Here is a 25956-nt window from a genome sequence, read left to right on the forward strand (position 1 = left end):
AACCCAGCAGGCTCGCCTCAGTCCGTCACCCTGACCTGGAAAAACCTGTCCGTCCAGTCAGCGAAACGCTGCACCCGAGAAAGCATGCGAGGCAGCAGAGGAACCGGTTCTGGGTGCTGCTCGGTACCTGCAAAGGGCCGTGCCCGTCTCGAGGGTGAGGTCCAGCATTGGGCAATCCACGGCCTGGAAGTCTTTGGCAGATTTGCAAAACATGTGGCTTCCACGCCAGGATCCTGCCTCTCCTCCACCCTCCAGGTCACAACCCAACATAGACTGCTGCCCCATTTCATAGATCCAAAACAAAAAGAAAGGGAATTATTAACTCTTAACACAATAAAATACTCTTTATTAGCTATGCTTCACCTTATTATCATATAACATACATGAGTTTTATAACATGAGCTCAATAGCGGCTAGAATGCTCATCGCCCTAACCTAACAAATGCCGGTTAAAGACATATAACCCATCTCACACGCATACCATACGTTCGTACAAACATTGATATGATAAAATGCAAGGCCTACAACTATGCCTAAACATAAAAGTACAAGTTATAATTGCAGAGTATACACTGATACAATGTGTGCAACAAAATACCCCCACAAAGTATACACCGATACAATGTGTGCAACAGAATACCCCCGTTTCATATCACATTCTGCTGTATTTAGTGAAACTAAAAATACATAGGTTCCACAGGTATTGGACAAAACTCAATGATTTAATTCAACAAAGTCAAATGTATTACATTGAATTAATTACAATTCTAGCACACACATTCCCCCCGCCTCCATGGCATTTCCCATATCTGCAGCTCAATGAATTCAGTGAGATGGCTGAAAAGTGGATCTTCATCAAAGCCTCTTGTAGGCATCACACTGAAACACCTACAATGTGAATGCAGCATGGACAGCTGAAGAGCAGATCTTCCTCAGAGCCTCATGCAGGTGTTACACTGATACATGTAAAGCATGAATACAGCACAGACAGCTGAAGAACAGATCTTCCTCAGAGCCCCATGCAGGCCTCCCAGTGATCATGTGAAGGCCTCTGCTGTTTGTGGTGTGTTTGTCTGCTGATAGTGTCACACATCTCGCCTTGGGGCAGGGAGGGCACCGCTCTTGTGTCTGGGTCCAGGCCAGGGACTGCGTCCGGACCAGTGCTTCGTTCATCCTTTTCACCCACAGGTTGAGAGCCGAGGCATCTCCCTAGGCTTGGCAGCGATCTCTGCTCCAGTCCAGGCTCTCCTGCTGCACGGCACAAAATGGGGAAGAACCAGAACCGGGTGGACCTGGTGCCCTACTTGCCATGGTTGAGGGGTGGAGGGTAACGAGGAGGAGCGAGAGGGGTGTCAGATTACATTGTGAGGGGGAGGTGCAACCTCTCCAGGGGTTACCAGAGGACAAAGATCTCCAGTAACTCAGGTTATTTCAGTCCTAAGTGTTCTGCGGGGGCTAGGGGTGAGGGTGATAGGAAAGGAGCTGAATGGTTTAGCAATGCAGAGACCTGCAGCCAGCTAGCCAGCAGAGGGAGAGATTGGGGGGGGGGGCCAGGAGGGGCACCGGGCTGCAGGAGGTGGGAAGGAAGGGGGTTTGACTCAAGCTTTCCTTCTTGGGTAATTTCTGGCTCCTCTCTCTTTCAGAAGAGGAGGTCACAAGTGGTGTTCTGCCGCCATCTTCTGACCAATCGAGGGAACAGCGGATGCTCTGGGTTCCTACCGCAAATTTGCCCTTCCCTTATCCTTGCAGACTTTAACTTAAGTTCTTGTCTCTTAGGTACATCTGTACCATGCTGTATACATCTGTTAGTAATATGGAAAAGCTGCAAAAATGTTCTCCTGCACATCTCTTTTGTCTCTGTTTTTGTAGAAGGAATCAGGGCTGAGTGTCGGGCTGACACTGTTACCCCGCGTTTGGACATGCGTTGTCAACGCGCTGGCTCTACTCCTTATTTAGTAAGGGGTAATAGCGCGTTGAAAATGCGCATCCAACCCCCCCCCCCCCCCCCCCCGAAACTAATAGTGCCCTGTTGATGGCCCTATTAGTTATTCCCGCGCGATACAGAAAGTAAAATGTGCAGCCAAGCCGCACATTTTACTTTAAATTCAGCGGCTAGAATTCTAACTAGCACCAACAAAAAAGATCATATCACCCCAATCCTTCGGAACTTACATTGGCTCCCCATTAAACAAAGGATACTCTATAAGGTACTCACTATCATCCACAAAGCGACAAATAAACTAGCTCCCATCTCATTAAGCTCTCAACTACAACCACACACCTCCTCCAGACCAATCAGAAGCGCATACAGAGGAACATTGCAGGCTCCACAAATTAAATCATCATTGAGCAAACGAGCGCTATCTTCAGCAGGCCCTCACCAGTGGAATATGCTTCCCCCAGATCTTAGACTAGAACCCAGTCATCAAGAATTCAAAAAAAGATTGAAGACATTTCTCTTCCAACAAGCTTTCCCAGACGATTAATTTTACGGTGACGAACAGACTTCACAATTCCTAAGTATCCTAATTACCCTAATTATGAACACGGCATCAAGTACTAATTTTAGAATCTGCTACTGGACAATTACCGTTAAGCTCAAAAATTTACTATATTTTATATATATATTTGGCATTGCTTATATTTATATTTATTGATACGTTAAACAGTTAAACTGTCTTTATAAAATATTATATTGCTTTATTTATTTCCAGTTAAACTATTATTACTTTATTTAGCACTATGTTAAATTGTCAATCAGTTATACTGTTCCATATGTTCCTCGGTTCCAGGTAAAGCTCCGCTCTCTGTTGAGCAGTTCTTCGTTTTATGTAAACCGGATTGATTTGTAGTCCCTACAAGAACTTCGGTATATAAAAATTAAAAATAAATATAAAATAAATAAGAAATTAGCGCCTACCCAAAGGTTTGCGTTAATTTCTGCCGGCATCGGGGAAGTGCACAGAAAAGCAGTAAAATTGCTTTTCTGTGCACCCTCCAACTTAATATCATGGTGATATTAAGTCGGAGGTCCTAAAAGTTAAAATAATTAAAAAAAACAAAACATTTAAAATCAGCCAGCGGCTCGCGGGTTGAAAACCAGACAATCAATTTTGCCAGCGTTCGGTTTCTGAACCCGTGGCTGTCAGCGGGTTTATTTATTTTATTTAGAGGCTTTTCTATACCGATATTAGTGGGTACATCATATCGGTTTACATCCAAACTGAAGATAGAAATTACATAAAACAGGGAAGGGGGTGGGATAACAGAGGCTAAAAAAACTAAAGAAATAATTAAAGGAAGGCGAATGGAAAGGAACAAAACTACAGAGAAAATAACATGATTACATCATTACATGGTAATGTCATAACAACAAAAACTGCAGAGAAAATAATATGATTACATAATTACATGGTAATGTCATAATAAGATTTTTGGTGGATTAGAGGGAACAGATGGGATGAGCTGAGGAAGAGGGTCCTAATCTGGGTATGCCTGCTTGAAGAGCCAGGTCTTTTAAATTTTTTTTTTTTAATTTGATGGTGCAGGGCTCAAGGCGGAGGTTCACAGGTAATGTGTTCCAGCGGGCGGAGCCTGCAATAGACAGGGCTTGATCTCTTGTGGAGGATAGGTGACTTTTTGAGGGAAGGGATATGGAGCATGACATTGCGGCTAGTTCAAGTGGGACGGCTGGATTGTATGAAGTGGAATGGCTTGTCAAGCCTGTTAGAATTATGTGTGTAAATGGATTTATGAATAATGGTAAGGGTTTTGAAGAGGATGCGTGAAGGGATAGGGAGCCAATGAAGGTCTTTGAGGATGGGGGTGATGTGATCATATTTGTGGGCATGGGTGATGGTTCTAGCTACAGCGTTCTGCAGCATTTGGAGTGGTTTTATGGGGGAGTAGGGGAGACCAAGAAAAAGGGAGTTGCAGTAGTCAAGTTTGGATGAGAGGGTTGCCTGAATGACTGTGCGAAGTCATGGGTGTGGAGAAGCGGTTTGAGCTTTTTCAAGACGTTGAGCTTGTAGAAACCTTCCTTTAGGACTTTGTTGATGTGTTTTTTCATGTTTAGAGATTGGTCAATTAGTACTCCAAGGTTTCGTACACAGGGTTGAGAGGCAATAGAATTGAAGGCTGGGTCACTTGAGAGTGAAGGCTTAGGGCTTTGATGGTTGGATATGAGAAGCAGCTCAGTCTTGGAGGAGTTCAGAGCAAGGTGGAGATTTGTGAGTGAGGTGTTTATGGAGTTGAGACATTTCTCCCAGATTTTTAGTGATTCTGAGATAGTCTTGTATCGGGATGATGATTTGTACATCATCAGCGTAGATGTAAAATTTGAGGCCCAGGTCGGTTAGGAGGTGGCAGAGTGGCAGGAGGTATATATTGAATAGGGTGGAGGAGAGGGATGAGCCTTGTGGAACTCCTTGGGTGAGGGAGTAGCGAGTGGATTCTGAGATGCCTATTTTGACAGAGAATTTTCTGTTGGCAAGGTATGATGTAGACCAAAGGAGGGTTGTGCCAGAAATGCCAATGTCGGTGAGTCGAGATAGGAGGTTGTGACTTATTGTGTCGAACGCTGCAGAGATGTCGAGGAAGGCGAGGAAGTAGCTGTGGCCTTGATCAATGCCTATGAGAAGGGCGTCAGAGAGAGTGAGTAGGAGGGTTTCTGAATTTAGGTGTTTACGAAAACCAAATTGAGCGGGGTGGAGAATGTTGTTATCGTCAAGGTAGTCCATGAGTTGTGAGTTGACCACCTTTTCCATGATTTTAGCGATAAATGGAAAATTGGAAATGGGGCGGTAGTTTGCGGGGTCTTTTGGGCCCAAGGAGGATTTTTTGATGAGGGGTTTGACAACTGCATGCTTGAGGGTGTCAGGGACTGTACCAAGGGATATGGAGCAGATGATGATGTCAGCTAAGGATTTAGCGATGGTGTTGGGAATGGTTAGGAGTGCTTTTGTGGGGATGGTATCTGTAGGGTGGGATGCTGGTTTAATTTTTTTAAGGATAGATCCAATTTCTTTAGAAGAGGTAAGGTCAAGGGAGTTTAGATGGGCATTGGCAATGGTCGGGATGATGGGCATGGGAGGTGAGATGACAGGGAATCTTAGGAGGATGTTTGCTATTTTATTATGGAAAAATAGGGCAAGTTCTTCACATTTACTGGTGGCTTTGTTGTCAGAGATGGCAGGCGGTGAAGACTTAGTGAGGTCAGATACATAAGAGAAAAGTGCTTTAGGGTTGTACATGTATTCGTGAATTTTGGATGCATAGAAGTCTTGTTTCATTTTAAGAGTGGCGAGTCTGTACGTGTGCAGGCTGGATTTGTACATGGCTGCTAGTTGCAGGGAGAGGTTCTTGCGCCAGTTTCTTTCTCTCAGTCTGAGATTGTTTTTCATTGTCTTTAATTCTGATGTGTACCATGGATTTCTATTTTTTTTGTGTAGGGTGTAGGTCTCGGTTGATGAGGGGACATAGTTCGTTTGCTATGTCAAGGGTGAGTTTGTTGCATGAGTTGAGGGCAGCTTCAGGGGAGGTGCAGTCTAGTTTAGACAGGGAGTTGGAGAGTGCTGCGATTAGGTCCTCAGAGGGGCAAGGTTTTCTGAAGATGATGGTGTTACTGAGGGAGGTAGTTCTGGTGTTCAGGGCGTTTATGGTTAGCTGGGCATTAATCTGACCAGGGTATGGGGGTGCAGGAGGGGGTATTGGGAGAGAGGATGCTTGAGTTAACGAATATAAGGTCTAAAGTGTGTCCGGCTTTATGAGTAGGGGCAGAGATGAGCTGACTAAAGCCGATGGCCTGGAGTGAGTTAAGGAAGGTGTCGCAGGAGGAGGAGAGGTAGTATGACAGCTGGAGTTTCGATATTAATGTTTTCAGATATGAATTCTATTATAGGGGATGGGTTGTGCTCTAGGAGGCCTGGGGGTGTGTAGACAAGGCAGATTTGGATTTCCGGTGATTTGAACAGGCCTAGTTCAAATTTGGGTGGGGTGTCAATGCTTATGTGTCTGAGTTTAAGGTGCTTTTTTACTGCTAGGAGGAGGCCTCCATCTCTTTTTTTGGGTCTGGGTATGGTGAATATGTCGTAGGAGGGTGTAGGGAGCTGATTTAATAGGACGATGTCAGAGTCCTTGAGCCAGGTTTCTGTGACTGCGCAGATGTCAGGCTTGCAGTCTTTCAGGAGATTGTTGCGTATGGGGGTTTTTTTGGATAGAGATTGCACGTTGAACAGAACAATTGAGAGGGTTGTGAGTCCTAATAGCTGAGTCAAGGGGGAGGTGAGGATGGGGAGGAGGGATTTGCGCTGAGCTGGCGGATTGGTATGAGGGAGAAAGGGGAGACTGTGGGGTAGGTGGTGAATATGGGGGATAGGGAAGTTTATCATGATGGTGCAGGTACAAAAGGGAGGGAGCAGGACTGGAGGCAGAGAGAAGAGTTTGGTAGGCAGGGTGAAGAGTAGAGGGGGTGTTGTCACTTAGAAATATTTCAATGGGAGAAAAGTTACAGTATTTAGCTGAGTATCACCAGATAGTACAGTATTCAGTGGAATGAGTAGGGTGATGTAGTGTACAATTACAACATATAAAGCACGAAGTATGGTGATAACAATAGAGGCCGTATGCTCTGATGGTCAATGGTGTCTCTGGGTAGGAAACCAATACCGTAGAGCGATGACATTGGTGATTGCAGCCACCAGAGTTAGGTGGGGGGAGACTAGCTTGGGGGCACAAAGTGGACGCACGAAGGGGCGCACTAAGGGGCAGGCCCCTTAGGTCGCACTCCTTCATGCGCGTGATGCCTGGTGCGCCTTGGCGCAGTTCGTGGCCGTCACGGCCTCTGCAAGCTTCCGATTGGCTGGCAGGACTCTGGGGGTGCGGTTTCGGGCCTCCACGCGGTTTCCCAGGAGGACGAGCGGGCGGACAAGGCCGGGAGGAAACGGAGGGGGCTCTTGCCCCGACCGCGCGAGCCCCAGCGGTGAGCTGGCGTGGAGAAAGGTCGCCGCTGAAGAGGCGTTTGAGGTTTGAGAACCGACGCCGGCAAAATTGAGCGTCGGCTGTCAAACTCGCTGACAGCCACCGCTTCCATCAAAAAAGAGGAGCTAGGGATGCGCTAGTGTCCCTAGCGCCTCTTTTTACCGTGGGCCCTCATTTGCATAGGCCACCCTCCTGAATCACGCGCCCAGGAGAGTGACCTGTGCGCATGCCGGGAGAGCGGGCGTTCGCCAGCTCTCCCGCGTGTTTTTCTGAATCGGCCTGTGTGCCTGTTACATATTTGCTGAAAAAAACTCTACATTGGGCAAGGTTCTAGTCCTGGTTGTTTTTTTGGGAGGTGAGGTTAGGGGGTAGGAGCAAAAACCACTCCCAATCATTTTTGGGTCCCTGCTCCCCCACCTCCATCCAATCCCAGTCAGGCTGTGAAGGAGGAAGGGAATCCTCCTGGTTAAGAGACAGACCCTCCTGAGATATCCGTGAAGATAGTAACAGGGAGTTGGGTTGATTGTCAGCCAGACCTGTTCCAGTGACCCATCCCGTGCGGGGAGGGCTGCCAGGCCCATGTGAAGGGAAGGAGGCTTCCTCCTCCTCCTCCTCCTCCTCACTCGTTCTTTTCTTATGGCTCCCACTTCCAGGAGTCTCAGGGGCTGATGCAACAAGACGCGCCGCGTTGAAAACAGAGGGTTTTCCCCAATGTGCGAGCAGCCGCGGGCCCTGGGCGCCCGATGCAGGGTTTAAATGAGGGGCACTAGGGGAGAATTGATTGTGCCTAGCGCTCAAATGCATCGGGCGACCAATAGTGCAACAGGCGCTCGATACGAGGGCCCGTTTTCATCCCGCTTCTTCCGGCCCAGGTTTGCTGAGGTTGCTGAAGACGCCCATAGCTAAGTGGCCCTTGCTATGGGCATCTAAAGTGTGTGTCCAGAAGAATCTTTTTTTTTTTTTTTTTTAAATCAAGCCAATATACATTTATTTTTCAACACAGCAAGCAGTAAATTTGAGTGGCACGACGATACTAAGTAGGAGGAACCACAGAGTTCAGAACTTTTTAATTTCTCCTGAGCCCTTGATTCACAGATTGACTTTACGCCACCTCCAACGCTGCAGTTAAATTTGCTGTATTAAAACGTGTGCGCTGGGCGCCCTGTGATTTTCTGCATGGGGGGGGGGTAAGAGTTAATAGCCTCATCTACATGAAATTTACATGTGATGGGTGGAATCAGCTCTGCATTTGTTTGGGTTTTGGATGTGCTAATGTCCCTTTTGCATCAGGTGCTAGTCTAGTGCAGCCAAAACACCTGTCCAGTCACATGCTAGGCTGGGCACACTTTGCTGTATCGGGCCCCTTAGTGTTTACAATCGAGTGTCTTGTCTCATGCCAAGTTCCTTGCTACGCTGAGTTCTCCTCGGCGCTCCCGTCATGTGGATTCCCAGTTTAAAACTGACAATCTTAAATTTGATTGTCAGAACCCCAGGCAGAGCACCAACCACAACTTACTGACAGTCAACAAAGCTCGCGGCGCAGCCAAGGTTTGAAGTGAGTCTGTGAATCCCAGATCACCGCAATCTGAATGCCAAGGGCCTGCTCAGCTAGTAGATCACACTTAAGTTTCCTTGGCTCTTTTGAGGATCTAAGCACTGCTTCCCCACCACAAAAAAACAGAAATATAGAGACCTCTCCCCAGCCCTCCCCCTCCCCCAGTCTCTTACCCATCTGGTGGTTGTTCATGGGGCAGGAACCATCCCCAGTCTGTACAACGAAATGGCAGCAGCACCAGTGCTATTCTAAAATAGAGCACTAACAGGGCAGGAGTGATTGCCCTGTGGTTGGAGAGAGTATCCAGGAGGGTTTTGAACATTTTTTTGTTCACAGTTTAGTGGCAGGACATGGCCGGGGATCATCTGTGGTGCATAACTGAGTTCATAGTAATAACTTTGAATATAACTAACTTAGGGTCTGCGTGATGTCCGAACAGAGCCCTGCTGCTCAAGGCTGGCCCATGCTGGAATCTTCCCTCTGATCTCCAGAGCCCTGCAACCATCTCGCCCTGTGCCAGAAACAGGATTCGCAGATTCCAGCCCTTGCAGCCCATGGCTTCTGCGGTCCATGGTGTTAGGGGTACGTCTGGTTGCACCTCTTTATACAGCGTTATTGTCGGAGGAGGTACTCTGCAATATGTATGTTGTAATTTATTTATTATTTTTTCAGATTAGACCAAAATGGCTGTCAGAAATTTCTAGGGATTCCTGGGAAGAGAGACATGCAAGCACACACTTTATTTATGTATTCGTTTTACTTATTTATTTAAGAAATGCCTAGCTCACCTATCTATCATTATAGGCAAGTAACAAAAAAAAAAAATCCATGAAAAATTAAATAATACCAAAGCATAAACAACATAAAACTCTGCTTTTGTAATTACATTAAGTTCAACCGATAGTGAAGAGGATATCCGACAGGAGTTTTTGTCTTGGACTAACATCCTCATGGATCAGCACTTTCAGGGGTGATATGTTCCCTCAAAAGAGTGTCCGGATCCAAGAGGCTGTATTGGACTATCTGCAGAGCTTTTAGCATCAGTGCAAGGAGCCCTAGATGGAGCCCAGTGCCATAATCTAAACTTGTCAAAATGAAAGCTTGAAGAATGGTATGAAAATCTGTGGAAAGAAAAGATTTCAATTTACATAAAACGCATAGAAGTCCTTACAAGAAATGCATGGGGGGTGGGGCAGGAGGAGACTGATTGCTAAATCTCCACATCTATTTTTTTTAATTGCAGATTTGGTGGTGTAAGCAATAGAGTACATTGTAATATAAAGGGGAAACAAAGGTTAGATCCAGATAGAAAGCCATGAGCTATGCAGTCTGACATATTCTGGGAGCTGGAGCAACGTCTGATGAGAAGTGAGGACGACGGCCCCTGCCTGCTGACCCACCGCCGTGTCCCTCCAGCATGAGCATATCCAGGTATCCTGAGACATGGAGGGAGGGAGGAGAACTCTGGTAATTAATTCAGTTGTAAATATTTACTCAGATGGGATCAGGCCAGGCTGAGCACAGACTGCCAACAGCCACATGGTTTCGGAGCAAACCCAAAGACATTTCTCTTGGTCTGTATGCCAACGAGATGGTAAGCTCCATGGAGCAGGGCCTATCTCGTCTCTGCATCTGTACAGTGCTGTGTATGTCTGGCAGCACTATAGAAATGACTAGCGGTAGCAGCAGTATTTATTTATTTATTTAAAGTTTTTTTTTAAATCTACCGACACATGAAAACATGGTATTACATAGAACAGTATTAACAGGAGACAAGTTACATAAAACAAGGGTATTGGTAACAAGGCATTTAAGGCAGTAGATTTGTTTTGAAGGATCAGGACATCACAAAGGAGAGATAATTTGCACAGGTATTTTCAGTTTCATCTATGTCCTCTGAAACGAACAGCTTCTTTGTAATTCAGTGCATTGCATTATCGTTTATGTTTTATGTGTGTTTTACTGTTGTTTTAATAATTATGTATGCATTGTGTAATCCACTTTGAACATTGAGGAAGAAGTGAAATAGAAGTCTGAGTAAATAAAATATAAATAAATATCAAGTACACAACAGATCCTAAAGGGGAAATTCATTTTCTCTCAATGCAGTCCCCTCCTCTAAGAAATTAGTCTTATACCTATGCCTTTCTTCAGTGCCCGTTTCACATCCCTGTTCCTCAGGCTGTAGATTAGGGGATTCACCATGGGCATCCCCACCCCATAGAGCAGGGGGATCAGGCGGTCCTTCTCCTGAGAGTAACTGGAGGTGGGACGGAGGTAGGTGAAGAAGGCCGTGGCATAGGAGAGGCAGACAACAGTGAGGTGGGACCCACAGGAGGAGAAGGTTTTCCGCTTCCCCTCTGCTGATTGGATCTTCAGGATGGTACCAACGATGTAGACATAGGAGATGAGGGTGACTGACAAGGAGCCCAGGCCCATAACTCCATTGACCATGAAGACTGTCAGCACATTGGCTAAGGTGTCCACACAGGATAATGCCAGCAGCGGAGGAAGGTCACAGAAATACTGGTTGATGAAGCCAGGGCCACAGAAAATGATCTTCGACATGCCCACAGCATGCAAAAGGGAGATCAGAAAGCTAGCCAGCCATGGCCCAATGGAGAGCCGCACGCAGAACTTCAGGTTCATCACGAGGTGATAGCGCAGCGGGTTGCACACTGCTACATAGCGGTCATATGCCATGACAGTCAACAAGAGAAATTCTGTAGTGGCAAAAGAGAGAAAGAAGTACATCTGGGTGATACAGCCGGCCACAGAGATGGTCTTTTGGGTGGAGGAAAGATTCTGGAGGATCTTGGGCACGGTGACGGAAGAGTAGCAGATATCCAGGCAGGAGAGCTGGCAGAGAAAGAAGTACATAGGGGTGTGGAGGCGAGGATCCAAGCCAACCGCCATGATGATGGTCAGGTTCCCTGTTAGGGTCACCACATAAACGAGGAAGAAAAGGAGGAAGAGGAGGGTCTTCTCTTCCAGAGATCGCACAAAATCCAGGAGAATGAACTCAGTCAGCAAGCTTTGATTCCTCCTACCCATGTCCATGGCTTCATGTTACAGAAACACCTACAGCAAATACAGCAAAAAGGAAGATCGATGTTGCAAGAGAGTGTGTTTAAAGGAGACCTGCCTTCTGTTCAGGCTATGATCCTGTGTACAGGGTAAAGGAAATCTGTCTGCATTACATTTAAGTTTTGTAAACCTTTTTGTGATGTTTGTGATTTATAGGAGGTTAAGTTCTCAATTTGTACCTGGGAACCAAATATACAGCCATGATCAGTGGTGCATGGCATCACAGAATTCTTTTGACATGCCCATTATGGCCTCCAAAGAAAGGATGTATGACATTATAATAATTATCACAAAAATACAGGGGATTAGAACTCAGGCAGAAAGTGTGTTGTGCTCCACTCTGAATGAAAAATTAATGTTTGGAAAAGTGAGGAATGAATGAATACATAAAGCGACTCCCCCAGGGTCACACTGAGAGTTGATGACAGAGCCGGGGATTAGAGCTGAGGCACAGGGAGATAAAACGACTCCCCCAGGGTCACACACAGAGAGTCAGTGACAGAGCCGGGGATTAGAGCTGAGGCACAGGGAGATAAAGTGACTCTCCCAGGGTCACACACAGAGAGTTGATGATAGAGCCGGGGATTAGAGTTGAGGAACAGAGAGATAAAGAGACTGTATCACAGTACGTGACAGCTCTCACGATGGTTAACCTCTCTCCTGTGTGCTGTCAGATCTCCCCATCAGTCTCAGCAGTCCTGCTGTGTATTTACACTATGGCAGAGTTTGGCGTTAGGGGGATAGGCCAGAGACATTCATGGAAGGATCTCCTGTTCCTACTGCAGAATAATTTGCTCTGATAAAAAGTAAACATCTTCCCTAATGTAGAGAATATTCTAGTTTTGTTCACTTTTCTATAAAGGCGTGGTAGCTTGGCTGTGCCAGCAGGAATTGGTACAGAGCTCATGAGGAGAATGTTTTAGATCTAGCACAGGGCCCCTGAAGGAAGAGGAGGTAAAGTGCTGAGCTCCTGTGTAGAGAGGAGAAAGTGCCCCAGCTCCCCTGCCTTGCTTCAGGACGAGGCTCGTGAAACGTAAACTCCCTTTCCCTCCAGCTGCAGAAGCATCATTCTCCAGTTTGAGACCTCCAACCATTGCAGGAGATAGGTGTGGGAAGCAAAAATCAGAGGAGGATGAGTGCAGTACAGAACCATTTGACCCAAGGGACCTCCCAGTGCAGTGTTCTAAACTGAGAGACGCGCTTACAGCCTGAGAAAACTAGACAGGTTGCTGAGCAGCAGCTGCACACATCTGGAGCCTCCGGTTCGGGGAGTCACTGCGTGGACCTTTTCTCCTCTAACCCTGGGACATTTAGGGCTGTGAGCTGAGAGGTTTGGAGAAGCACCAGCCGAGAAGAATTTGGTTTACAAGAAAGGAATCAAGAAGTGTAACTAACTGTACAAGCTTTTGTTATAAAGAGACAGTAAACATTTCTGTGCCTTTATCTACCAGTAAAAAATATTGTTTTGGGGAATTGCACATTCTGTGTAGTACTGGGTCTTGATTGTCCTGTGTTTCAAGAGCGAGCTCTGGACAGTTTTCATCTCCCCCTACTCCCCTGATTCCACCAAGAAACCCAGGTATTAATATTTTTTGTGTGTGTGACTGATGGGCCGGCGATTAATTCAAGTATCTGAATAATGCACAAGAGGCAAATCAGTTCCAGGAGAAAAGAATTTAAAATATAAGAAGTGCCATAAGACCCATGGAGTCTAACACCAGCTTCCTGTCTCACCAGTCCAGGTCACTTGGAAGTACCCAATGGGGAGATCTGTTTTATTTATTTAAAAGTCTTATTATCTGCAACTTTCACATTGTTCAATATACAATACACATCAAATATATATAATAAAATCAAACAATACATAACACAAAACACGATGCTGCGATGCGGCCCAGAGGCCGCAGCTGCCCGGACCTTCCCCGGCCGTGCTGGAAGCCGCCCCCGCACTGCCATGCTGCTTCTTCACCGCAGCAGGAGCCGCAGACTTTGGCGTCCTCTTCACGGTCTAGAGCCACCGTCCACGCTGCCTCCTGACAGGCCTGGAGGCATGCTCCACAGCGGCAGGGATGCTGCCTTGCTCTGCCTTCAATGGGGCCTGCGCGGCAGTTCTGGCTCCTCCCTGCTTCAGCATCTGCAAGGCTGCTGTCCAGGGTCCTGCAGACTTCCTCACTGCTCCTATGGGGCAGGCCCGCAGCTCTCTTCCCTTGTTAAAGGGACAGCGGGGGTGGGGTCCTCCTGGCCCCACCTGATGACATCATCTGGGAGCCTCCCTCTATAGTCCTACTTAAGGGCTCTTCAGTCATTCCTCCAGTGCCTTCTCAACGAGCCAGTCTTCTGAGGAGTTTCTCCTTCCTCTTGGACTCCATGTTCCTGCTCTTGCTTGGTGTTCCAGTGTTACAAAGCATCCCTCTTCGTTCTGTCTCTGATGTCCTGATATTCCAGATGTCCTCCGTCTCTGAGGTCCTGATGTTCCCGACATCCTCCATCTCTGTTGTCCTGGTGTTCCAGAAGATCTGACGTTCTAGATGGCTAGAGGTCTTACGTTCCTGATCTTCCTGATGTCAGTTCCTTTGATGTTCCAGCTCTTCAAGTTCTCCAGATAGCCACCTCGAGGGTAAATCCGTTTCATCCAGTTCCTGTTTCCGGTCATTGGAGTCTTGGTCAGTTGGACTCCTTCCCTGAGCCTGCCGCGCTCCTGCGTGGTCCGTGACCAGCCTCCTTAGCCTGTGTAGGGCACGCAGAGGATAGGGTGGTCTGTGACCAGCCCCGTGGGTCTGCCCTGTGGTGGGCTGTGTAGGGCACCCTGAGGAACAGTGCACACCTGTCTTCGTCCAAGTCTTCCAAGTCCTTTTTGTCTCATCTGGATTTCCCAAGGTCCGTAAGAGATATCCTTGCCTCAGATGTTTCTGATGCCCTGAGCCTCCATCTACTCTAGTTCCAGATGCCTTCTATGGATGAGCTTCCATCCGCTCGCCTTTCTTGATGTCCTGATGTCTTTCGCTCCTGTTGTCAATGCCTTGTGTTCCACTCCTGAGTCCTGAAGTCTTCATCTCAGCCTTCAAGCTTCAGTCCTAGTCCGCCCTCGTCTCCTGTCCAGCCTGCCGCCTCTGTCGCTACCCAGCGGCAAGTCCGAAAGGGCGTGGAATAGTCGAAGGACCACTCAGAGACCAACCTCACCCTCTAGCGCTCCCGGCCAGCGGAGTGTAACACATGAATCATAATACAACACAACTAAATGCCTTATTTAAACAGGCATTTGGCTGAGTACACAGATCTTTGTTTTCTGATTTTTGTTCTGTTTTGCTGTTTTTGTTTGTATTTTATTATGGGTGTTCTTTTGTAAATCACTTAGGTTTTAAGCAATAAAATGATTTTTTTTTAAATCATTATTATTATCCATATGCTTCAGAGAAATATATTGCCTTCATCTTTTTTCAAAATATTTTCATATCCCTCTCTAAGTGCAGTACTAAAAGTCTCATGAAAGGTTTCTAAGTAAACTAAAGTGTCATGGGATAGGAGGAGATGTCCTTTCGTGGATTGCAAACTGGTTAAAAGACAGGAAACAGATAGTAGGATTAAATTATCAGTTTTCTCAGTGGAAAAGGGTAAACAGTGGAGTGCCTCAATGATCTGTACTTAGATCAGTGCTTTTTAATATATTTATAAATGATCTGGAAAAGAGTATGATGAGTAAAATGATCAAATTTGCAAATGATACAAAATTATTCAGAGTAGTTAAATCACAAGCAGATTGTGAAACATTGCAGGAGGACCTTGTCAAATTGGAAGATTGGGCATCCAAATGGCAGATGAAATTTAATGTGGACAAGTGCAAGGTGTTGCATATAGGGAAAAATAACCCTTGCTGTAGTTACAAGATGTTAGGTTCCATATTAGGAGCTACCTCCCAGGAAAAAGATCTAGGCATCATAGTGGATAACACATTGAAATCGTTGGCTCAGTGTGCTGCAGCAGTCAAAAGAGCAAACAGAATGTTAGGAATTATTAGGAAGGGAATGGTGAATAGAACGGAAAATGTCATAATGCCTCTGTATCGCTCCATGGTGAGACCGCACCTTGAATACTGTGCACAATTCTGGTCGCCGCATCTCAAAAAAGGTATAATTGCGATGGAGAAGGTACAGAGGAGGGCAACCAAAATGATAAAGGGGATGGAACAGCTCCCCTATGAGGAAAGGCTGAAGAGGTTAGGGCTGTTCAGCTTGGAGAAGAGACGGCCGAGGGGGGCTATGATAGATGTATACAAAATCATAAAAGGACTTGAATGGGTAAATGTGAATCCATTATTTACTCTTTCGAATAATAGAAGGACTAGGGAGCACTCCATGAAGTTAGCAAGCAGGTACATTTAAAACTAATCGGAGAAAATTATTTTTCATTCAACACACAAGCTCTGGAATTCGTTGCCAGAAGATATGGTTAAGGCACTTACTGTAGCTGGGTTTAAAAAAGGTTTGGATAGGTTCCTGGAGGATAAGTCCATAAACTGGTATTTATCAATAGGGAATAGCCACTGCTTGTTGGCAGCATTAGAAGGATGGGATCTCTTTAATGTTTGGGTACTTGCCAGGTACTTGTGACGTGGATTGGCCACTGTTAGAAACAGGATGCTGGGCTTGATGGACCCTTGGTCTGACCCAGTATGGCATGTCTTATGTTCTTAATGTATTCCAGTTCATTGAAGCAAAGTATGAAAATGCACATAATTGTGTTGCTGCAATTTATAGTCCCATACTATACTTTGTGCACCAAAACACAATTTTGAATCTACTTGTTAATCCAAGCAGAATCCAGTGGAGGCCATGCATGATAACATGCAAGCCGCAGCATGCTGAATCAATCGTAATGCCATTAAATATTTTCGAGGCAGCCCGATATAGAAGCTGTTACAATAGTCTAACTGTTCATATAATAAAGCTGTAGGACAGCCATTTAAAGGGTCTTTACAGTTTCGTCTTGAACGTCGATTTTACCACATGTTTAATCAGAGTTTATAAAGACAAAAATCTAAAAAAATAAAATAAAATTTGGGCCACATTCAACATCAGAGTTTGTGATCCTCCATATTGCAGTGAAGACCTGTAGTCCAGTTCATCTCTACCTACTCATAATAGGGAGGGTTTTGCAACATTAAGCATTGGCATGTGGGCTTTTAGCCAGGTCTCCACTGTTGCCATACATTTCTTAAAAAGAAGTTTTCCATCAGAATTACTCTTTTGAACAAGAAATATAGAATTGAAGGTCATCAGCATAAACAAGAAGAAAATACCCCCAGCTGAGACAAAACTTCACACAATGGCTGTAGATGGATATTAAACAAGACAGGGGCTAAACTGAAGCCTGGGGAACACCGGAGATGATCAAGGTCCAATCCGATAATTTACCTCTCAATTGGACGCACTGGTTCTTACCAGTTAAATACGATTGAAACCAGGAAAATATTGATCTTCCTATACCTGCTTGTGCAAATCTAACCAGCAGCAACCCATGGTCTACAGAGTGAAAGGGCGCGGTGAGATCCAACTGGACCAAAACTCCAGTTCCGCCTTTATCCATTTCACAAAAAAAAAAAAAAAAAATCTGCTAAAAGCACTAACCTGTCCCATGCGTCCTGCTGAAACTGCATTGCCAGCCATGTAGAACCGCGTAATCGCCCTTAAATTGCAGAAGCTGATTAAAAGTACAGGTTTCTAAACTTTTCCTCAAGGTTAGTGGGTTTGGTGCTGGGCGGTAATTGGACGCTATGTGCAAGAACAGAGCCTCATCTTTCTGACCCGGTCTGAAAACGAATGTGGCACAACTCCCTCTTCAAGGGATTTATTCACCGGCGAATGAAGAAGTGTAAAAAAAAAAAGCATCTCTCGGAGACGGATCTAAAGGCGAGCGAGTCGATCTCAAAAGCCCTATCACAGAAGCAAGTTACTTCAGCGCGTCACCTTAACTTATCCTTTTCAATGGATTGTCTGCTGAGTAGCTATCGCATCAAATGAGTCAGGCTGCCTTAATAACCTCTTAACTGGCGGGACACAATTCCCTAGGACAGTTCAAGGCCGCAGTGACCTTTTCTGAAACATTCTTGACCACGCAAGCGGTACATTTGCAAGCAAGCTTGGTCCCACTGTCTAAGGTCATCTTCCCAAGTAGCTCTCTCTCCGTCGCCTTTCCAACTTTCCAACCTCCCGCCGCCAGAGAATGCATAAATCCTGTGAGCACGGCGACCTTTTAAGATCTCTTAGTGGTGCTAAAATGGCTATCAGCTTCAATAAGTGAAGTGCTCCACGAATCCACTAATCAGTGGCTGATCTCATCTCGAGCTCAACCCTTTCTAACCTAACTTTGCACTCCTGCTTAAAATCCTCCAGCCCAAACTTAGATCTAACTTGTCTCTTATTCATATAACAACCACATCGCCCTTGCTGATTTGGCTTTGCCAAAGTAACTGAAAAAAAAAAAAAAAAAGCAATGATCACTCTTGCTCACTCCTAGGATAAGAGATAACGATCCCCAAGGCTGCCCGAATAATGATGGCTAATGGACCTGTCCACAGTATTAGCCTTGACCACATCCCCCAGCAAAAAATTCCACAACTTAATTGTGGGCTGACTGACGTAATATTTTCTTTAATTTGTTTTAAATCTGGAATAAGAGTTCATGATGCAACCGGCTCCCAGGGCAGGTGATGGTGACAAAAACAGCAACACAATTCAAGAAATCCTGGGACAAGCAGCGAGGATCCTCAGAGGTGGAGGAGTGAGGGGTAGAGCTGGGGATGGGCACAGAGGATCCTCAGAGGTGGGGGAGTGAGGGGTAAAGCCTGGGACGGGCACAGATGATCCTCAGAGGTGGAGGAGTGAGGGGTAAAGCCTGGGATAAGTTCAGAGGATCCTCAGAGGTGGGGGAGTGAGGGGTAAAGCCTGGGATAAGCACAGAGGATCCTCAGAGGTGGAGGAGTGAGGGGTAAAGCCTGGGATAAGTTCAGAGGATCCTCAGAGGTGGGGGAGTGAGGGGTAAAGCCTGGGATAAGCACAGAGGATCCTCAGAGGTGGGGGAGTGAGGGGTAAAGCCTGGGACAAGCAGCGAGGATCCTCAGAGGTGGGGGAGTGAGGGGTAAAGCCTGGGACAAGCAGCGAGGATCCTCAGAGGTGGGGGAGTGAGGGGTAAAGCCTGGGACAAGCAGCGAGGATCCTCAGAGGTGGAGGAGTGAGGGGTAGAGCTGGGGATAGGCACAGAGGATCTCTAGTTGCAAAGAAATGAAGGGAATGCCTGAGATAAACGGGGGTCTGTAGCACTGCATCAGGAAATAAACTGAGCAGACTACAAGGGCCTCATGGCTCTGCTTTTCTTCCTGGTGTTATGCACAAAAAGGATAATATTGCTGGACGTCCCACTAGATCAGTGATAAACATATGAAATAACTGCATTCCAAGCACAGATCCTTCTGCAGCCTTCCTTACAGCCCCCTGGCAAAGATTCTCCTTAAAGCCCCACCTTCCTTGGTGTGAAATATTCCTGCGGTGCAGAATGCACAGGATTCCAACATCCCCCTCCCAGAGGCTCTGGAACTGGAGACAGGCACCAGCAACGATTCCTCTTCCTTATCTTCATTTCTTCCTATTTCTCTTTTCCTCCAATGTTTTATTTCCAATATGGTTCAGAGAATGTGTTGTGAATAAAAAAGGTACAGTTTGCCCTCACCCTCTGTTTTTTTAAAGTTCTCCTTGACTGAGTTCTCTTTTCAGCTCTCAGTGCTGTATTCCTGCTTTACATGTGTCGGCGTGACCCCTGCTTGGGGCTGCAGTGAAGATCTGCTCTTTGGTTGTTCGTGCTGTATTCCTGCTTTACATGCGTCAGTGGGTCCCTGCATGGGGCTCTGATGGAGATTCATTCTTTGGTTGTTCGTGCTGTATTCCTGCTTTACATGCGTCAGTGGGTCCCTGCATGGGGCTCTGATGGAGATTCATTCTTTGGTTGTTCGTGCTGTATTCCTGCTTTACATGCGTCAGTGGGTCCCTGCATGGGGCTCTGATGGAGATTCATTCTTTGGTTGTTCGTGCTGTATTCCTGCTTTACACGCGTCAGTGGGTCCGTGCATGGGGCTCTGATGGAGATTCATTCTTTGGTTGTTCGTGCTGTATTCCTGCTTTACATGCGTCAGTGGGTCCCTGCATGGGGCTCTGATGGAGATTCATCCTTTGGTTGTTCGTGCTGTATTCCTGCTTTACACGCGTCAGTGGGTCCCTGCATGGGGCTCTGATGGAGATTCATTCTTTGGTTGTTCGTGCTGTATTCCTGCTTTACGTGTATCGATGCGACTCCAGCACAGGGTTCTGATGATGATCAGCACAGCAGTACCATTAACCTAGCTTTATGTTAATTGTTAAGGACAGGAGCAACTAAACAGGAGCAACTGAGCTTCAAAAATACAAAATTATCCCATCAGAATAAAATAACAAATAACAGAAAAAAGTGGGGGATCATAATGTTTTTGCCTTTTTGTAAAATTCATGTTTCAAAATGTGTTGCTAATTCTGTTTCATTGGGAGGTTAAGCATCTTGCTGAAGGGCACAGATTTGGGTGGTGGGATGGGCTTGAGGAGGGGGAGAGGAATGTGCCAATATTCAGAATTTCATTTCTAATACCATTCCCCCCACCCTTAAGCCAATGCCTCCTTCCTTCTCATCTTTCTAAAAGAGTGGAGTAAGGGAGTCTCCAGCCAGCACCTGAACCGGGGCTGTGCAATTCCAGTCCTCTGGCTTTCAGGACATCCCTAATGAATATGCATAAGATAGCTTTGCATGCACACATGTGCATATTTATTAGGGATATCCTGAAAACCAGAAAGGTCGGAGGCTCTCAAGGACCACAACTGCCCACCCCTGCCCTAAATCCACTTTGATGCCAACCAAGTTGAGGAGCCCCGGCTGGAGCAGCCTCTTCCCCTGTCTCTCCCTCCCTCCCAAGCCTTGCCGTGTGCCGGTTTCCCTACCTGTGCAGGGTGGAAATGTCAGGGTGTTGGTGAAGGCCTCTTTCCGTCCCATGTTCGGTTCCCCTGCCCTCTTTATCTGCTGCTCCCACACTCGCTCAGGCCCCTTAGCATGATATGTCTCTCCCACTGTGGGCACGCACTCCCCGCTAGGTGTGAGCCACCCTGGTGACAGCCAAATCTCTAACGATTCAGCCTCTCCTAAATCCAAGGGGAGCGATTATAAAAGAAAAAAAGCTAGGATAATTGGAGTCTATTTTATTATTAACATTCAAAGGGCGTTATTAAAGGTAAGAAAGAACAGCGTTCAGACAACCTTTCCCACTGGCACTCAAAGTGCTATTTCACTTTGCATTCTTGCTCATGGTGCAGCTCCCTCTGGTCTGGGTAAAAAGTCTGAAGAAAGAGCAGGTCTCCTTTAATGCCTCGTGTGATTATTCCAGCCTAAGGACAGGCCAGGTCTCCTTTAACACTGCACACACTGATTCCAGCCTCCTTTAATCCTGGTTGCTCTGATCCCAGCCTGAGGACAGAGCAGGTCTCTTTTAGCACTGGACCCATTGATTCCAGCCTCCTTTAACTCTGGATGCTCTGATCCCAGCCTGAGGACAGGGCAGGTCTCCTTTAACACTGCAGACATTGATCCAAGCTTGAGGACAGAGCAGGTCTCCTTTAACACTGCAGACATTGATCCAAGCTTGAGGACAGAGCAGGTCTCCTTTACCACTGCACACACTGATTCCAGCCTCCTTTAACTCTGGATGCTCTGATCCCAGCCTGAGGACAGGGCAGGTCTCCTTTAACACTGCATATATTGATCCAAACTTGAGGATCGAACAGGTCTCCTTTAACACTGCAGACATTGATCCAAGCTTGAGGACAGAGCAGGTCTCCTTTAACACTGCACACACCGATTCCAACTTTGAGGACAGAGCAGGTCTCCTTTAACACTCCACACACCAATCCCAGCCTGAGAAAATAACAACACACGTATAGCAGTCTCTACATGCCTTAAATAGTGGTTTAATTTCCCAGCCAAATATCTCTGCTTCCAATAGCCAGAAGATTGTCTTTTTTGCCCTCCAGAGACCAAAACTGCTATGTGGTTGCGGATTCTGTACCCAGGATTTGGATACAGGTAACGTAAGATATTGTCTCCTGCACCAAATGTTTATGGGTGCCGGAATGTCGTCACCACTGCACTCCTAAATCCAGATGTGCCGCCTCTCACAGCATCCCCCCCCCCACCCCCCATGTCACGGTGCTGGGCCCCACTAACAAAAGCATCAGCAGCAAAGCAAAACCAGCGTGGGGCCCCTCGTGCACTGACCGGCCCCGCGGGGCCCCCAGAGCAACAGGAAACCAGTGAGGGAGGTTCGGGCAGGGCGCCGCAGGGCCAGAGTGCCCGAGAGCTCTGCTTCCTTCCTTCCTCTGCTCGGAATATAAAACTCTTTTCTTTCCATGAAGCGCTTTCTGGAAAGAAAACAAAAAAGGAGGAGGGAGGTGTAAGCTGAATTTTTATGGCAGAAGGAATAATATTTATACAGCTCCCCTCTTACAGGAAGAGAACGGCCGATGGACAGAGCCAGCGGAAATTCAGGTGCAGCGGGTCCCCCGTTCTGGTGCTTTATGTTACGCGCCCCGCCCGCAGACAACCCGCGCAGGGGACTGCTCACCTCCGGGCCAAGTTCCAGCACTGCCTCCCTCGCGGCCCTAGCTAGCCCAGCGAGGCCGCGGCGTCCCGCGGTGACGACGGCCGGGCCTCCTGCGTCGCGCCAGGCCTCACGCCGGCGCCATCAGCCTGCCTAACCACGCCCCCAGGTGCGCACGCGCGGACCAGCCGCGCTGAAGTAGAAACCAGGGCGGGGCCTAGCTCCACGGCGCGCCCTGATTGAACCCCCGATATAAGGAAGTGATTGCCTTCACTTCCTTGCCTTGGCAATCGGGTCGTTTTGTTCCTGAGATTGTCACTGCATGTTCTTGCTTGCTTGTTCCTAGTCTGTTCCGGGATCCTTCGTTCCAGTTCTGTTCTTGTTGTTCCTGATTCCTAGTCCTGCTTGTTCGTCTGTTCATCTCCCTGGTCTTACCTTGGACTGCCTTCTGGTAAAGACCTCAGCCTGTTCCTGACCTGCCTGCCTGCCAAAGACCTCAACTTGTTCCTGACCTGCCTGCCTACCTGCCACCTGCCAAAGACCTCAACTTGTTCCTGACCTGCCTGCCTACCTGCCACCTGCCAAAGACCTCAGCTTGTTCCTGACCTGCCTACCTGCCACCTGCCAAAGACCTCAGCTTGTTCTAGTACCCATTGGACCTCTGGCTCTTGACCCTTGCTTCGTTGACCACTCCTCGGACCGATACCTGGACTTGACCTTGCTTGCCTGACCACGTCTTAGTTCCTGGCTCTGTTTCTCGCCTTGTCATAACCATCCCTGTTCTGGGTCTCTCTGCTGCCTCCTGTCTCCAGTCTCGAACCCTACAGCGCTCCCCTAGTTCCTGTGGGCACATTGGACTTCCATTTCTCTTGGAGACCCTGTGAGGTCCACCTAAGTCCAAGCGGCCCGGGTCCCTAAAGGCTCCTCCCGGGGGGACCTCGGGTTTCCAGTGGTGAAGCTCGACTCTGCCTCTGTCTCCCTCTGTGCTCCGCCCCCTGGGGCAATCCCTGTGCTGTTCCAGGACAAGGGTTCCACCCCTGAGTGCAACACTTTATCAGCCAGGGGTGCTACAGGTCTGGGATCCAGTCCAGATGGGGAGGACAATTTCTCTTCTGGGGCCTCTCTACTTTTTCTGTCTTTTATGTTTGTTAAATTTAAAGTTAACTTAATTTTATTTTAATATCTTTAGGTATAAGGATATTAGTAATATTGATATTGACATGTTATGTAATTTTATTCATACTTTTATTTTTATTTATTTTATTTTCATTTTATGAAAGTTTAGTATTTATTATTTTTATGCTCAATGTTGTAAAAGTTTTTGTTCAAATTTATTTGCTAAAGACAATATATAAAAATTCTTAAATAAATAGAAATAAATAAATAAAAGATGCTAGATGGCAAAAAATAAGAGCAGGGATGCAAAAATCAACACCACAGGCAGAAACCATGAAGCAAACCAAGGTCCATCCATTCCCTTTCATGTCCCAATTAGTGTACGGGCCAGGGGGCGGGAAAGGGCCAATAGAAATTCCGGAGTCTGAAACTGGTGTTCAAATAAAAGCTGGTCTTTACTGGAATTTAAAGAAGAGGATCCAAGCCAAGATCACAAAAATAAGAATCAGCATACAGCAAATAATCGAAACGAAACACAAGGTCTCTTTGTCCATCCTTGTTCTCCTTACTTCCCTTCCTGCTCTTGCACCTTCATCCCTTGAAAAGATATCTTTATCTCCTATCTTTATCTCCTATTCTTTTCAATATCTATCTGTTACCTCTCTGTCACATATTAGCCTCACTAAACATAAAATTCAAAATCTATGCTGACGATATACAATTCATGGTGCCATATAACATCTCCTGGTCCCATACATTATCTTTAGTATCATTATATCTCACAACCATCGATACCTGGCTTTCCCACAACCGTTTGAAATTAAATCCAAATAAAACAGAAATAGTTCACCTTTCATCAATAACTGATTCATCTATAGGCCCCCCTTCTCAACTTATATTCAATGGAACAACTATCCCCATATCAAAATCCGCAAAAAACTTAGGCATAACTATCAATACAGACCTTTCTTTAAAACAGCATATATCTGTACTAACTAGGAATTCTTTCTACAAACTTCAACTCTTAAAACGTCTACGTCCTCTACTTTTCTTTCATGACTTTCGGACTATTCTTCAATCACTCATCTTCTCCGGACTGGATTACTGTAATTCTCTATACATAGGTCTCCCAGAAAACACACTTCATTCTCTTTAATTAATCCAAAATGCAGCAGCACGTATCCTAACAAATTCTTCAAAAAAAAATCATATCACCCCAATACTTCAATCTTTACATTGGTTACCAGTCAAATACAGAATACAGTTTAAAATTCTATCCATTATACACTCTCTCATTCATACCCCTAACTCAGTTACTTTATGCACCATCCTCCGCATTTACAAACCTACCAGACACCTAAGGTCAATGGACAAAAATCTTCTTGATATCCCATCACCTCGACAAGCCCGTTTAGATATTACCAGAAAAAGAGCTTTTTCAGTCATAGGTCCCATTTTATGGAATTCATTACCAGATTCCATCAGATCCATATCCAACTCCAAACAATTCAAAAAATCTTTAAAAACACATTTATTTCAAATTGCATTTCATATACCACCCACCAAATAATGCATCATATTCCCAGTTTTGGCACCTGATCCCGATTCTTTCCACTTGTTTACTGATTTGTTTAAATTACCTATTTTATTTTAATTTTATTTTATGTTAATGAACAATTTTTGTAATTTTTATATCTTCTATAACTAAGTTATCTTTAAGTAACCCTTACTTTTAGTTTTATTAGTTTTATCTTTATTTTATTTGATATTTGTAAACCGTTTTGATTAAACACTGTTTGTAAAGACGGTATAGAAATATTTTTAAATAAATAAATAAATATCCTCCCAGTGCTAGCAGATAACGCCAACACCGGCCAAGAGACAAGTGGAAAAGGATCCGCAATGGGTTTTCCAACTTTCAAAAACTGCAAGGTTGCTATGTTTCTCTCTACCCTCGCTTTTACTGCACGCTTGGGAAAAAAAAAAAAGATCTCCTTAGGGCAATGGGGCGAAACCCTTCCCTTCAGACCGGTCCAATGGAAAAACGCCAACAAGTCAAAACTCTTCAATTGAGAGTCTGGGTGAATCTCCAAACCCCTTCTCTCTTCTCTCACTCTGCACTCCAACTTGCCTAAACTGAGGCTTTGAACATGCTCCAGAAAATCTTATTCCCCAGTCAAGCTTTATCCCCACAAAGGTGGGAGGAATCCCCATTACCAAACTCCTCCTACTGTCCCGAACTACAACAATTCATGGGGATGCTCCTAGTGACTGGGAAAGCTCCCTCGCACAGGGATGGCCGAATATGAAAGCCCTGCAAAAGCAAGCATTTGGACCAAGGGAAAAATGCACCCAAAAAGATATTTGTCATAGCCTACGAAAAAAAATAGAAAAAGATTCTGGTACTCTGCAGAGAGGGAGGAGCTACAGAGAAACATGATGGCAGAAAAAGATCAAATTATAGCCCAACTTATCTACCCATCCACCCAACCGCTCAGCTCCACACTCTCTCAGAGATCCCCTGTATTTATCCCATGCTTTCTTGAATTCAGATCCT

At 46.0% G+C, this 25956-nt stretch overlaps 2 protein-coding genes across 2 annotated transcripts in view; one reads left to right on the plus strand and one right to left on the minus strand.

Annotated features, from left to right (window-relative positions):
- Positions 1 to 25956, plus strand: part of LOC115078567 (olfactory receptor 1052-like) — a 34940-nt gene that overhangs the window by 532 nt on the left and 8452 nt on the right. Inside the window, exon 2 of the mRNA XM_029581496.1 lies at positions 9777 to 9964. The gene's annotated coding sequence lies outside the window, so the exon portion shown is untranslated. The remainder of the gene's footprint in view (positions 1 to 9776; positions 9965 to 25956) is intronic.
- LOC115078566 (olfactory receptor 5V1-like) lies at positions 10652 to 11593 on the minus strand. Its single transcript, XM_029581494.1, has one exon. The coding sequence runs from the start codon at positions 11591 to 11593 to the stop codon at positions 10652 to 10654; it is 942 nt and encodes a 313-aa protein (XP_029437354.1).

The sequence above is a fragment of the Rhinatrema bivittatum genome, chromosome 16 (genome assembly GCF_901001135.1).
Source record: "Rhinatrema bivittatum chromosome 16, aRhiBiv1.1, whole genome shotgun sequence".
NCBI lineage: Eukaryota > Metazoa > Chordata > Amphibia > Gymnophiona > Rhinatrematidae > Rhinatrema > Rhinatrema bivittatum.